This window comes from Heloderma suspectum, chromosome 2 (genome assembly GCF_057233095.1).
Source record: "Heloderma suspectum isolate Gila_16-S chromosome 2, 16-S_ref, whole genome shotgun sequence".
Taxonomy (NCBI): Eukaryota; Metazoa; Chordata; class Lepidosauria; order Squamata; family Helodermatidae; genus Heloderma; species Heloderma suspectum.
Window position 1 is genome coordinate 119,233,507 of NC_139459.1, and position 15,042 is coordinate 119,248,548.

At 43.7% G+C, this 15,042-nt stretch overlaps 1 protein-coding gene across 1 annotated transcript in view; it reads left to right on the forward strand.

The window, feature by feature from the left end:
- TEK (TEK receptor tyrosine kinase) overlaps positions 1-15,042 on the forward strand; it is a 69,707-nt gene that overhangs the window by 22,676 nt on the left and 31,989 nt on the right. Inside the window, exons 4-7 of the mRNA XM_084834615.1 lie at positions 5,785-5,937; positions 8,538-8,669; positions 10,773-10,910; positions 14,363-14,494. Coding sequence (XP_084690741.1) covers positions 5,785-5,937; positions 8,538-8,669; positions 10,773-10,910; positions 14,363-14,494 — 555 coding nt within the window. The remainder of the gene's footprint in view (positions 1-5,784; positions 5,938-8,537; positions 8,670-10,772; positions 10,911-14,362; positions 14,495-15,042) is intronic.

Below are 15,042 nucleotides of genomic sequence, written 5' to 3' on the forward strand. Positions count from 1 at the left end.
CAAAAAAATTTAGTCTTCAGTTTATCAAGATTGGATTAAACTTTGAAGGTTTTTTTAGTTGGACGAAACTTTGTTTGCATTTTGTGCACATTTCTCCGAATACATGCATTTTTGTACACAAGTTTGCCTAATATACATGTGTTTTGCAAGCAATTTTCCTAATGTAATGCATTTTAAATGTTATTTTTACAAATATACATGTTTTTACATGCACTTTCCCCTAATATAAGCATTTTTATATCCATGTTTTGATTGGAGAACTCCATTGCAAAATTCAGAACAATGTCAATTTTGAAGGATAACTGAGTGTTGGGTTCAAAGTGCAAAATTAGGTAAGTTTGTATTAAAATGTGAACTGAACAAATTACTCCCCCATTGCTACTGAAGACTGGAAACTGGAGAGCAGAAACTGGATAACTGGACCCTTGAGACTGGGTACATCCTTGATCAAAATACTAGATCCTCTACTTATAGGAACTTGCCTGTGAAATGGACACATTGGCAAGCCTTACTTCAGGATATTAAGCAGGATGAAACAAAGGTCAACATGTACTGTCACCCCCTCAAGAAGGAAGGCAGGAAGGAACATTGGGCCCCATGGGGTGTAACAAAAGTTCAGAGTTATAAATTTATATGATCTTCTAATTTTAACCCCTGACTTCCCAACTCTGTGTCAGAGGTGATGTCAGGTGCTATGAAAGTTCTATTTTATCTGCAGCGGCTGTTTCACATTGTGGCGGATCAAGCAGATCTTTCATATTTGCTTGATCTTACCCCTGCTGCTCAATTAGGAAATTCTATAATCAAATGCCTCCAAGAGAATTCTGGAATTAAAAATCGGGTTCCAATGCCTCGTATCACACAGTATGGTCTTCTGGCCCAAGAGTAATTAAAATGTCTTAGCTCTGAGGTTTGCCAGATGAGAGACAATTGTACCAGGCAATTAGAAATAGATCATTAGATCTTTTTACTGTTTAGAAAGGAATCCAGATAAGGAGGTGTCAATGTTAAATTTAGGTTTATGACTTTCACTTAGTAGAGTCTCGTTAAGTTATTAGGTCAAATAGCCCATCAGATAAGTGCCCAAGAGGCCTCACTGGAGACTGTAGATATGTAAGAAAAACAAGCTCACAAGACAGCATGATATCAAGTAAATATGTTTGTGTCAAAAATATATCTGTAATGTGTCAAAGAAAGCTAAAATGTTTAGATAAGTATGTTGGTATGCACATTAATCTCAATAAGAAACTTCAAAATTCGATACTCTTATTTAAACATATGAAGATTTAGAGTAGAAAGGTTATCTTTGGTATTCTTGTATAAGAAATATGAACTGTAGTAAAAATAGTTTGGACATATTTATAGCATCCAAAAGGTATATAAAGGAGACTCAGAACGCACAACAGTGAAAGCTATCCTTTAGGATCAGCTGTCCTCAACGTGTTGCCTGTAGAATCAGTCTGGTAAGCTTGATACTGATTATCGTTGAGACCTAGCAAATGTACTTGACTCTGCTTATAAGCCTTGTTTAAGAATGATATTAGGTGTTTCATGTGTTAGAATTTATGCATACATAAGCTCTTGCATTTAGTACTGTTTTTCTAATTGTTGTTGTTCAGTCGTTAAGTCGTGTCCGACTCTTCGTGACCCCATGGACCATAGCACGCCAGGCCTTCCTGTCCTCCGCTCTCTCCCAGAGTGTGCTCAAGTTCATATTCATTGCATCGGTGATGCTATCTAGCCATCTCATCCTCTGCCGTCCCCTTCTCCTTTTGCCTTCAATCTTTCCCAGCATCAGGGTCTTTTCCAGGGAGTTTTCTCTTCGCATTAGGTGGCCAAAATATTTGAGCTTCAGTTTCAGTATCTGTCCTTCCAATGAGCAGTCAGGGTTGATTTCCTTTAGGATTGACTGATTTGACCTCCTTGCAGTCCAGGGGACTCGTAAGAGTCTTCTCCAGCACCACAGTTCGAAGGCATCAATTCTTCGGCGCTCAGCCTTCCTTATAGTCCAGCTCTCACAGCCATACATTACTACTGGGAAAACCGTAGCTTTGATTAGATGGTAGTGATGTACGAAAGTCACTTACCTGGTTCCGCAGCTTGCTTCGCGGTGGGGGGGAGGCGCTTCGGTTCTCCCCCTGAAGTTCAGGCCAGGGGGGGAGATGCCCTGCCTCACCTGGCCGAAATTCAGGCCGGGGGGGGGGGAGGCGCCCTGCCTCGCCCGGCCAAAATTCAGGCCGGGGAGAAGTGCCCCGTCTCCCCGGCCGCGAAATAAAAAAGTGAATTTTAAAAAAAACAAAACACCCGTGATAGGCTACGTAACGATTAACGTAGCCTATCACGGCTAGATTTCCAAAGTCAGCCGTGATAGGCTACGTTAATCGTTACGTAGCCTATCACGGGTGACTTGGGGAAAAAAAAAAAGCGCGTACGCAAATGGCGGCGCCCATGGGCGCCGCCCTTTGTGTTCCTTATTTGGGCCCGGGTAGTCTACTTAAAGATTTACGTAGACTATGGTGAAAATAAGGGCAACGCAAATAGAATTTCACCGCCAATTTCGGGGGGCCGTATGCGTTGGCATTCGGCCTCCCCGAGATTCGTGGAGAAATTCACGGCCATCCCTATTAGACGGACCTTTGTCGGCAAGGTGATGTCTCTGCTTCTTACCATGCTGTCGAGGTTTGCCATAGCTTTCCTCCCAAGGAGCAAGCGTCTTTTAATTTCATGGCTACAGTCAACGTCTGCGGTGATCTTGGAGCCCAAGAAAATAAAATCTGTCAAGAAATAAGAAATGCTTCCATTTCTTCCCCTTCTATATGCAAGGAAGTGAAGGGGCCAGATGCCATGATCTTAGTTTTTTTAATGTTGAGTTTCAAACCAGCTTTTGCACTCACCTCTTTTGCCCTCAACAAGAGGCTCTTTAGATTCTCTTCACTTTCTGCCATTAGGGTGGTATCGTCTGCTTTTCTGCGGTTGTTGATAATTCTCCCAGCAATCTTAATTCCGACCTGTGATTCATCCAACCGGCGTTTCTCATGATGTACTCTGCATATCAGTTAAATAAGCAGGTCAACAATATGCAGCCTTGTCGTACTCCTTTCCCAATTTTGAACCATTCGGTTGTTCCATGTCCGGTTCTTACTGTTGCTTCTTGACCCTCGTACAGGTTTCTCAGGAGACAGGTAAGGTGGTCTGGTACTCCCATCTGTTTAAGAATTTGCCACAGTTTGTTGTGATCCACACAATCAAAGGCTTTAGCGTAGTCAATGAAGCAGAAATAGACGTTTTTCTGGAATTCTCTTGCTTTCTCCATAATCCAGCGAATGTTGGCGATTGGATCTCTAGTTCCTCTGCCTCTTTGAAACCCAGCTTGTACTTCTGGTAGTTCTCGGTTCACATACTGCTGAAGCCTAGCTGGTAGGATTTTGAGCATCACCTTGCTGGCATGTGAAATGAGCACAATTGTATGGTAGTTTGAACACTCTTTGGCATTGCCCTTCTTTGGAATTGGGATGTAAACTGACCTTTCCAGTCTTGTGGCCACTGTTGAGTGTTCCAAATGTGTTGGCATATTGAGTGCAGCACATTACAGGATCATCTTTTAGGATTTTAAATAGCTCAGCTGGAATACTGTCATCTCCACCAGCTTTGTTGTTAGTAATGCTTCCTAAGGCCCACTTGACTTCACTTTCGAGGATGTCTGGCTCAAGTTCAGTGACCGCACTATCATGGCTATCAGGGACATTAAGATCTTTCCTGTATAGTTCTTCTGTGTATTCTTTCCACCTCTTCTTAATCTTATCTGCTTCTGTTAGGTCCCTGCCTTCTTTGTCCTTTATCATGCCTGTCTTTGCACAAAACGTTCCATTGATATCTCCGATTTTCTTAAAAAGATCTCTAGTCTTTCCCATTCTATTGTTTTCCTCGATTTCTTTGCATTGTTCATTTAAGACGGCCTTTTTGTCTCTCCTTGCTGTTCTCTGGAACTCTGCATTCAGTTGGATATATCTTCCCCTTTCTCCCTTGCTTGTCGCTTCCCTTCTTTCCTCAGCTACTTGTAAAGCCTCATCAGACAGCCCCTTTGCTTTCTTGCATTTCTTTTTCTTTGGGATAAATTGAGTTGCTGCCTCCTGAACAATGTTACGGACCTCCATCCATAGTTCCTCAGGCACTCTGTCTATCAGGTCTAATCCCTGAAATCTATTCCTCACCTCCACTGTATATTCATCAGGGATATGATTTAGGTCATACCTGAATGGTTTAGTGGTTTTCCCTACGTTCTTCAATTTAAGCCAAAATTTTGCAAGAAGCAGCTCATGATCTGAGCCACAGTCAGCTCCAGGTCTTGTTTTGACTGACTGTATAGAGCTTCTCCATCTTTGGCTGCATAATCAATCTGATTTCGATATTGACCATCTGGTTATGTCCATGTGTAGAGTCGCCTCTTGTGCTGTTGGAAAAGAGTGTTTGCTATGATCAGCGTGTTCTCTTGGCAAAACTCTATTAGCCTTTGTCCTGCTTCATTTTGTATACCAAGGCCATGCTTGCCTGTTATCCCGGTGATTTTTTGACTTCCTACTTTGGCATTCCAATCCCCTATGATGAAAAGGACATCTTTTTTTGGTGTTAGTTCTAGGTGTTGTAGGTCTTCATAGAACTGATCAACCTCAGCTTCTTTGGCCTCAGTGGTTGGGGCATAGACTTGAATTACTGTGATGTTGAGTGGTTTGCCTTGGATTCCTACTGAGATCATTCTATCATTTTTGAGATTGTACCCCAGTACTGCTTTTCCCACCCTTTTGTTGACTATGAGAGCTACTCCATTTCTTCTAAGGGTTTCTTACCCACAGTAGTAGATATAATGGTCACCTGAATTAAATTTGCCCATGCTTGTCCATTTTAGTTCGCTGATTCCCAAGATGTTGATGTTCAATCTTGCCATCTCGTGTTTGACCACCTCCAGCTTACCTTGATTCATTGATCTTCCTTCCAGGTTCCAAGCAATATTGTTCTTTACAGCATCGGATTTTCTTGTCACCACCAGACACATCCACAGCTGAGTGTCCTTTCGGCTTTGGCCCAGCCACTTCACTCTTTCTGGCACTACTTGAAAATTCCCTCTGCTCTCCCCCAGTAGTATATTGGACACCTTCCGACCTGAGGGGCTCATCTTCCGGCGTCATATCTTTTAGCCTTGTGATATGTTCCATGGGGTTTTCTTGGCAGGAATACTGGAGTGGGTTGCCATTTCCTTCTCCAGTGGACCATATTTTGTCAAAACTCTCCGCCATGCCCTGTCTGTCTTGGGTGGCCCTGCACGGCATAGCTTATGGCTTCACTGAGTTACGCAAGCCCCTTCGCCACAACAAGGCAGTGATCCATGGAGGGGGTTTTGCTAATACTTTGTAGTAAAAGGCAAAAAGACAAATCTTGTCTTAGTGTTCCTTAAGAACTAGAATTCTGTATTACCTATATCAGAGTGAAGTATTGAACTGGCTCTAGATGGTATGTGGTTGTAAGGGAAATCTGACTGTATACACAGTAGACAGCTGATCAGTGGTTGCCAACGTACCGACAATATAGTTTGAGAGAATCTCTGAACCAGGGCATATGCCACAACACGTGCAAGTTATGGATTCTGCAGTCATCAAAGGGTGAACGTGCATGTAGGAAGTCACCTAGGGTTGCGTTGTTATTTATATCTCTTTCCTCAGGAAGTGCATGCACCGCAATGGTTGATCTTGTTTTCAGTTCTATTAATATGGGCTCTCCTCTCCACTGCAGGTACTTTCATATATTCTGTCCTCAAGCACGAAGTTCCAGAACTGCTAAGAGTGCCCCTCTCCCTGGTCCAGCTCTCTGATGCAGGAGTTTACTCTGCCAGATACATAGGAGGAAGTCACTTCACCTCAGCCTACACTAGGCTGATAGTACGAAGTAAGACCTCACCTGTTTCTTAAATGGAAAGCAGAGATAGGAATCCTTGGCCCCATGCACATGTTATGCTCTTCTGGCATTTACTCAGGAGGAGGTGTCATCTGCCCCTGTATTTATGTTAGAAGCAGGATAAAATACTGCCCACCCTCCATTTTCTCCTAGGGCCAAAGTACAAGTTACGTTGTTCGTGTTTTTTTTTTAAAGTATGCTTAAACTGGCCAGTTTTATTTGCAAGAAAAAGCAGCCATAGTAGAATTTGCTTCTGCCAGAATTTGCTGCTAAACACCACCCTCCTCTCCCATTACCTTTCCCCCTCAAAAGTGCTGTTTACTGCAAACAGTACCTTTGGTGGAATGATATGAAAGGCAAAACGGAAGTACTTTGGCCACATCATGAGAAGACAGGACACCCTGGAGAAGATGCTGATGCTGGGGAAAGCGGAAGGCAAAAGGAAGAGGGGCCGACCAAGGGCAAGATGGAGGGATGACATTCTGGAGGTGACAGACTCGAGCTGGGGGTGGCGACGGCCAACAGGAAGCTCCGGCGTGGGCTGGTCCATGAAGTCACGGAGAGTCAGAAGCGACTGAGCGAATAAACAGCAACAACATCCTGGGGGTGGGGGGGGGGATTTTCAGTTGAAAACTGGCATGGGATCTCACTCTGGATTGGGTGTATGTTCCAGATTGGAGCTCTAGGACTGCTTTTTCTTCAGAATAAAAGTGGCCAGTTCAAGCATGCTTTTTTACAAAGCATAAGTAACATAACGTTCAGCTCTTTCTTTCATTGACTATTTGCAGTTATCTTTAAGGTATGTACCAGGCTTTGGCAAGCCAAACTCAGTGCAACCAGGCATGTATGGCAACCCAACAGAGGCTTAATAAACTTCCTGTTTTTGCTGCCTGTTAAAGAAAGGGGGGTTCAAGTACACTCCAGACCCTAATACATGACCGGTGGGCTGCATTCAGCAAGGGGCAGGCCCACAGCCAGCCCAAAGGTTTGGGGGTGGTCACCAATAAAGTAGGGGGCAGTTTATCTAATTTGCAGGCCTTTTAAAGACAAAATTGTAAACTGTTGTGTAATTATTGGTTTGTAAAAAAATGGGGCTGCGGTGGCTTAGTGGTTAAGACACTGAACAGCAGACCGGAAGGTCAGCAGGACAGCAGTTCGAGACCTGAGTGCTGCGTGACGGAGTGAGCTCCCGTCTTCAGTCCCAGCTCCTACCAACCTAGCAGTTCGAAAGCAAGAAATTGCAAGTAGATAAATAGGCACCGCTTCGGCGGGAAAGGTAGCAGCGTTCCGTGCACCTCGGTGTTCAGTCATGCCAGCCACATGACCACGGAAGCGTCTTCGGACAGCGCTGGCTCTTCGGCTTAGAAATGGAGATGAGCACCACACCCTAGAGTCGGACACAACTGGTTTGGGACACCTTCACCTTTAAAAATAAAAGGGGGGCAGCATCCCAGCCCCCAGCCCCGTTACAGGCCTGGCTTGGTGGGGTACAGATTATGCAAGCCTGGTATAAACAACATTTCTTTCTTGATACAGTAATGAAGGGATAAAAGGTAACATATGCAGAAGCTCCAAGAGTTAGTACCAGAGTGCATCAGAAGTTTATTTTAATGTGCTTTATTGCTGTAACGTGTTTAATTGTTTTTGTAAGCCTCCTTGAATGCCAGTTTTTGGTGGAGAGGTGGAGTATAAATCAAATAAATAAATAAATTAGAAATAAAAACTTGGATTACTGGTGAAAGGCTGACTTTGATCTGATTTATGTGCTATATTTAAAGCCTTCTCACACATTGTGTGTGAAGTGGAAATTATTATGATTTATGATTTATTGACTTTATGAGTCGCCCCATAGCCAAAGTTCTCAGGGTGATATATATAATAATAAAAAATACAATGCACCCAATGATAAAACACATATCTGAGGGGAAAGAGTGCATTGTGAAAACCGGCACATGAGGCACATCAAGCCAAACACAGCCCTACCGGCTGTGCATCATGGTCTGCCAACAGCTTGTCATCCCCCTGGGTTTTGCTCTGTTGGGGGGGGGGGGGCGGTGTTGGTTATCAGTGGTGTTTCAGTCCCAAACACACAGGAGTATGATGAGCCAGGCTGAGATTATTTGCCACTGGAATGCCTTTTTGGTGCCTTACCTGTGGTGACCGTAAGATTTACTCCAGCCCCTTATCGCACATGTTTTGGGGAACTGTTTTTCTTTTCTTTATGGTGTTCCAAATGATGCTGACGGCCAAAACAAACATTACTTTAAATCCATATGCAGCCACTACATTGTCATTTTTTTCAGTTTTACTCTGGAGTAGGCACATGGGGCCCAGTCCAGATTGAGACCCAAGCATGTGGGGTGGGGTTTAAGATCTAGAGCAGGGACCCTGTGCCTATTCCAGAGAATGTTAAAAAAAAAAAAAAATAGCTGCTAGATACAGGTTTATAGTAATAACAGTTTTGGCCCTAAGACACACCAGTGTGAAGCCTTGTAAGTTCTTACATGACACCTGTTTAAAAAACACCCAGCTCTGTTTCATTCAGGATCTCTTTATCAGCTCACCAACTCTCATTATACTTTTGCATGAAGGGTGTGAAGCTCAGAAATGGGGACCTGAGTGTAGCTCTCACTGTCCAGACTGCAAGAACAATGGCATCTGTCAAGAAGATACTGGAGAATGCATTTGCCCGCCAGGCTTTATGGGGAAAACGTGTGAGAAGCGTAAGAGAAAACATTTCCATGTATTTATGAGCATGACTGCTTCCATTCCAGCCAACGCGTCATCTGCCCCAAAACAGGGACCTGCACTCCTCTGATCAAAGTGTTGGAGCTCCTCAGGTAGCTGAGGAAAACTCAAAGCATCCAAAGCTTTTTTGTTTAGAAGGAAAAGCAACTTAATGGGCAGAGTGTCCCAGGGACCATAGGATATGACTGATTCCCACTCCCAAGGCCAAAGACACTGCTATGACATCAGGAGGGCAATCTGAGATCAGGCTGTTCCTCCTCCCCTCCCTTCACCCCCTTCCAGCCACCATGGAAAGCACTGTGGCGACTGTTCTTCTGAGAGTGCAACAACAAACTTGGAAGACCTTGGGGAGGGCAAAAGGGGAGTGGGATGGTGGGTGGGGTGGGGAGAGGAAAGGCACAGATCTGCAGGATCATATATCCTCTCTGTCACTGCCCCCCCCCACTAGATGGACTCAGAGGCCCATGTAGCTGAAATTGCTTCTTTTTTTTAAGGAGCCTCCCTCCTGTCTTGCCCAGGTCTTGCTGGCAGGGCTTTGGATAGATGGGGGGCTCCGATCTTGGTGGCCTCCATCTCTCCGTCCGCAATCCCTAGGACAACTGGAAATCAGAGACTGGGTAACTGGAGACTTGAGACTGATAACTCCTTAATAAAAATGCCAGGATGCAAGGCAAGCCATAGGATGATGGGCTACAATCCTGTAGCCACTTACCTGGAAGTAAGCCCCATTGAACTCAATAGAATTTACTTCTGAGTAGACATGTATAGGATTGCACTGTGAGGAAGACTGCTAGAAGGTTATAAAATTATTGTGTGGGGAAGGTAAAGCTATCCTTCACCATAGTAGAATGTGGGTTACACATACACCCCAATCCTGTGCATGTTTCCTTCAAAGTAAGCCCCACTGAGTTACATTGGACTTATTCCCCAGTAAGTACACAGAGAATTGTTGTTGCAGTGAATCTGATTGGCAGCATGTTTTAGACTGACAGAGGAAGTGTGCAATTAACTTCTGGGACAAGATGTGATCCAGCAGTTGGGATCAGACTGTGAGTGAGGGACTTTGTAGTCACATCTTTTTCTTTCTAGAACTTTCTCGTGTCCATTAGTTGAATGCTGCAGCTACACTTTCTTTCTGGATTAGATTTCATTTCATTTATTACGTTTCGATACAGCCCAATAACCGAAGCTATCTGGGCGGTTTACAAAGATTAAAAAACATTAAAGTACATTATATGTAGTATAAAAACCTATTTATGTACAAACTTATAAACAGACAGCGCACACACACACACACACACACACACACCCCTAAACAATTTTTAAATCAATAAGAAAAATCCAAGACCTGATTAAAACCTCATCATAAGCTGCCAAATGCCTGAGAGAAGAGGAAGGTCTTAACCTGGTGCTGAAAAGATAACAATGTTGGCGCCAGGCAGGCCTCATCGAGATCATTTCAAAATTGGGGGGCCACCACTGAGAAGGCCTTCTCCTGTGTCCTTCCAAGCCTCCCTCAGAGGAGGCACCCAGAGGAGGGCCTTAGATGATGAATGTAGTGTATGGGTAGGTTCATGACGGGTCTTTAATTAAACCTGTTTTTAGAGTTTGAGAATACTAGGTCCTTTGATAAGGTTTTCAGTTATCTGTATAACTTTATGAATACCTCTCTCAATTTTTTGTTATGTTTATACCAGTGAATATATTTCCAGTGTTTAAGGTTTTTGCAGTGTAAAGAATCTTTGGTGTATTCTGATGGATTTTTTCCTTCTTGGACAAACTTTTTTTGGAACCGATGAATTTACGCAACTTCAGCTAGATTTTGACATTTCCAAAACAAGGCGATGTTATTATAGGTTCCTTTTTGTTGTTGTTGTTGTTAAAGGTGACCAGTTCAAATGGGTTAGGATACTGTCATCAGAGCAGCCGGTTTGGAGTTGGACATGTTTAGAATCTGGTAATCTATAACTTCTGTACACACCCAGTATTTTGTCAGAAAAGAGGGTTGGTATTATAGATATTCAGAGCAAAAAGATGAATAGTTCTTGGGCCTGACATTTTTCTCCTGCTCATTATAGCTTGTGGTGAAAACAGATTTGGAAGAGCTTGCCAAGAGAGCTGTAAGGCAAAAGGCTGCAAGTCTTTTGTGTTTTGCCTGCCTGACCCATATGGCTGTTCATGTGCATCAGGATGGAAAGGACTGCAATGTGACGAAGGTAAAGTCATATACACAAATGACATATGAATGTGTGTGTACAGAGGGGAGGGGGCAAAGAATCCTAAGGTGTAACTTCCTTCCCACAGAAGGAAAGTGATAGATTGCTACTTTTTAACCCACCCCCTGTCAATCCATATCAATCGTTTGCCTTTTTCTGCTATGGCATTGTCTAATCAGCCTTGGGTGAACTGAACAAGCATCTTGGATGAGACTTGCACAAGTGCTTTTTACAAAAGTAAAGGAACTATCTGCAGCCATGCACTGTGTGGCAGAGTTGCCATACACATGGCACTGGGCTGTGGGAAGGGTGAGCTTGCAGGGCAGGCTGCTAAGTTTAGATTTGCTCAAAGTATTTTGGCTCACAAAGCCACCCTTGCATGAGCACTGTCTGAAGGCTCGTTACTCTCCAAGAATGTATATATATTACAAAATTAGTCTTAATGATATAGGGCGGGATACAAATGTTTTCAATAAATAAATAAATACATATTGGTTTTATACCAGTTTAACTGTCAAGACTTGCCCTCAGGAATCCTGGGAAAGAATTGTAGTTTGATGAAGGAGCAAAGAATTCTGTATTAGAAATCTCTCTCTCCCCCCCCCCACTCCCTGCTAATTACAAAATTACAACTCCCAGGGTTGCCTGAGGATTCCTTCAGTTATCTCTGTGGCGTAGATATCACCTAAAAGGTGCTTAGAATGCATTGTGGAGGCTCTGCACAGGGCTGTTTAATATTTACAAGAATGTGTACATCCTTTGCACATGTCCTTATGTTGTCAAATTGGATTTTGTATTGTAGACCGCCAAAGTTGCACTGAAAGACTGTTATTTGGAGATTTCACCATGCAATTTAATGGAAGTCACTACAATTCTCTGCATGACTTCGGGCGCAGTCCTTTTGGGGTAGGTGGCTGCCTCCGAACTCGGAGGCGACCACCTATCCAATGCAGAGCAGGAGAAGCACGGAGGGGATCATCTCCTCTGCACTTCAGCTGCCCTGCATTTACAGCTAGACGGCCGATTTCGGCTGTCTAGCCGTAGAACCTTGGAGTGGCAGCCAGACGACATGTTGGATGTATCGTACCAGCATTTCCAACTTCCCCGCCCCGCATGCCCCCAGGAACCCCCCGTTTTTGCTGCTCCACACTCCTCTTCCGAGCGCGGAGCACGGGACCGTTCCACACTGCCTATGAGGCAGCATGGGAGGGGGTGGAGGTCGGTTCTCAGGGAACCAACCTTGGAGCACAGGCTCCAAGGTCGGTTCCCAGGAACTGACCTATCCCATGGCCGTCTAGCCGCTGACTAGCAGCCTTAGGATTGCTCCTGCCATTGTTTATCTGTATCTGTGGAAAATATTCCCAAGGACCAGGTGCAGGCAAGCCTTTCTAGATTTGGGCCAGGTAAAATCAGAACCTTTGTAGAATCCATACCAAAAGATCATAAACCCAGAGAAGCCAAACTCAAATCAGAAGTTGGAATCGGGGAATAAAACAGCAAAGGCCACATGGAAAACAGACACACTGTTACTCAAATTCAAATGCTATGGGAATCAAACTCCAAAGACATATCTGTGAAAGCAGGAGTAGTGCCTGCAGAGGGAATCTGTAGTATAGTGAGGAGGGCTGGGAGAGGTTCTATGGAGTTACAAGAAATGCTGGAAGGCATAAGACTTAACCAGAGTACTAGGAAGCAGAAGTCAAACATGGGTTTTGGTACCAACTTTCAGGCAGTGCTCTGTTGCAGTCAGTGGCCAGGGAAAAGAAATTATATAGACGGCTTGGTCAATCTAAAGTTACTGTGGTGAGCAAAACAAAGTAAAGAAGCCATTGAGTAGGGACATATGAGAAACTGATCTGCAATTAACTTTCATATGCATTTCTGAATCTTGTTGCATGAGAATTCTAATTTGGGATAGAATACATAAAGCCTTTTAGTTTTGCTTTCGAGATAGTTGTTCAAGCAATATTTCTGTTTGTTTATTTTAATTTCCAGCATTAAGATTCATACAGAAAGATATGCACACCAAAATGTGCACGATAAAAGCATTATGTACTGTTCATATTGTACTCACTTTAATACATACAACAAAACTACTGTTCATTATTGTGTGCCCTTGGATATGTACAAGAAACACTCAGAATGTATGTTGCTGGATTGACTAAAAGTTTTCTATTATTTTGCTAGCTAGTTTCACGCATATACAGTATGATGATGCATACAGCCTTTGTGTGTGTGAACTATTGTATGTACAGAAATGTATACATGATGGGTGCCGGGAAAAAATAAAAACCATTAACATGAAATGAGATGGAACTTATATTTTTAAAACATCACACAAAAATGAAAATGAAACCTTGAGAATTGTCCATCTCTGCTACTAAGTTTTCCTGAGGCCAGGAGCCTTTTAGTAATTCCATAGCTGAATAAGAAAAATCCCTGCCACACGTCCAGGACAATTTCAACCCAAAGTTGTCTGGCAGATCACACAAACCACTCTTGCTCTGCCCGCACAATTACATCGGATTGACATCCTTATTAACACTGTGTCAGTGCTTGATAATTAACTACTTGATAATGAACCCGGGAGTAGTAACTTGGATTCGTTGATGGACAGTCCCCTTGTCAAGTTGTCACACAATATTAATAGTTGCGGCGGGCAACATCCCATATGAATGGCCTTTCCCTCTCTAGCCCTGCCTCCAGTTCCCTCCGCTCTTTCCCCTGTACCAAATTTTAATTTGTAAGCTCCTTGGGCGAAGAACCTGTCCTTTTCTCTTCTGTGAAACACCAGGCATGCTGATCAGGGCTGGCTTCGAGGGTAGGCGTGGTTGGGCACCAGCTGAGGGCTCACACCCCGGCAGGGGTCCACTGACAAGAACCCTTGGAATTGCTCCTCTTCACCTCTGTAACCTGCCTTTTCTCCTGCCTCTCACTCTGGCCCAGACAAAGGTGGTGGTGAGAAGCAGCAGATGCCTCAGCCTGCTTGCTCCCTGGCTCTCTGCCTGTCAAGCAAGCAAGTGATAGCAGTGATGAGAAAGAGGGGGAGGAGCAATAGCAGCTGGTGACAATTGGGTTGAGAAAACAGACTCACTGAGGGAGGGGGGCCACTGAGGCTGTCTTGCCCAAGAGCTCTCAAAATCCTGGAGCCAGCGCTGACACTGACAGAACAAAATTAAAACAAAAACGTATCTCTGGCTTGGTTCTCCCCCTGGAGAATAAGGGATGCTAACAATTACTTGTATTCCAGGAGTATTGCAAGGCTAAGCACATTAGGACAGATGTATGATGTATTCTGAAATGATAGTAATGAGACAGGCAGGAGACACATGAATGTATGAGAAACAGATAACTGTTGCCAGCGCACATCGTGTGGCGGTCAGCTGATTAATAATATTCAGAATGATACTTGATGCCACTTTAACTTTTATCCTCTCCATGTATTGTTGCAGCTTGTGAGCCTGGTTTTTATGGGCCAGATTGTAAACTGAGGTGTAACAACTGCAATAACCGGGGAACGTGTGACAGCTTTAAGGGATGTGTGTGCCACCCTGGTTGGCATGGTCTGCAATGTGAAAAAGAAGGTAAAGCAAAGGTAACATTGTAGTGCAATAAAAGTCTTGATGTTTCATATGACATTTATATGAACGATTGGTGCCTTGTTTGCCAAGACACCTTCCAGACTCTTTGCTCTAGAAATAAATGTTACTTGCATCCAGAAGTGAGCGTGTGATTGACAGAACATGAGATAAACATGAAACAAGGCCAAACTAGATGGTGCATGGAGAGTGCACAAACATTTTCTTAACAGTTTAAAAAAAAAATTAAAAAGCCATGTGAGGCTGCCAGTTTCAGTGGAAGAACAGCAGAGAGAGAAGATAGTTAATCTTTTTCCTTCCTGCAGTTTGCTCCCTCGAAATCATATTTCTCAAACTGCTTTTCTCCTGCAGGGGAAAAGACACAGCCCGCCCTTCCCCGCACCCACAGGTGGGAAAGCAGCTTGGAAAGAAGGCTAAGTTTTAGCATGAAAAGGATTCTAAGACACATACACTGATTGCTTTTCAACTCCTAATTGCAGCCTCCAATATTGTTATTCAGTGAAAATAAACATGAGGAGAACACATAACTGATC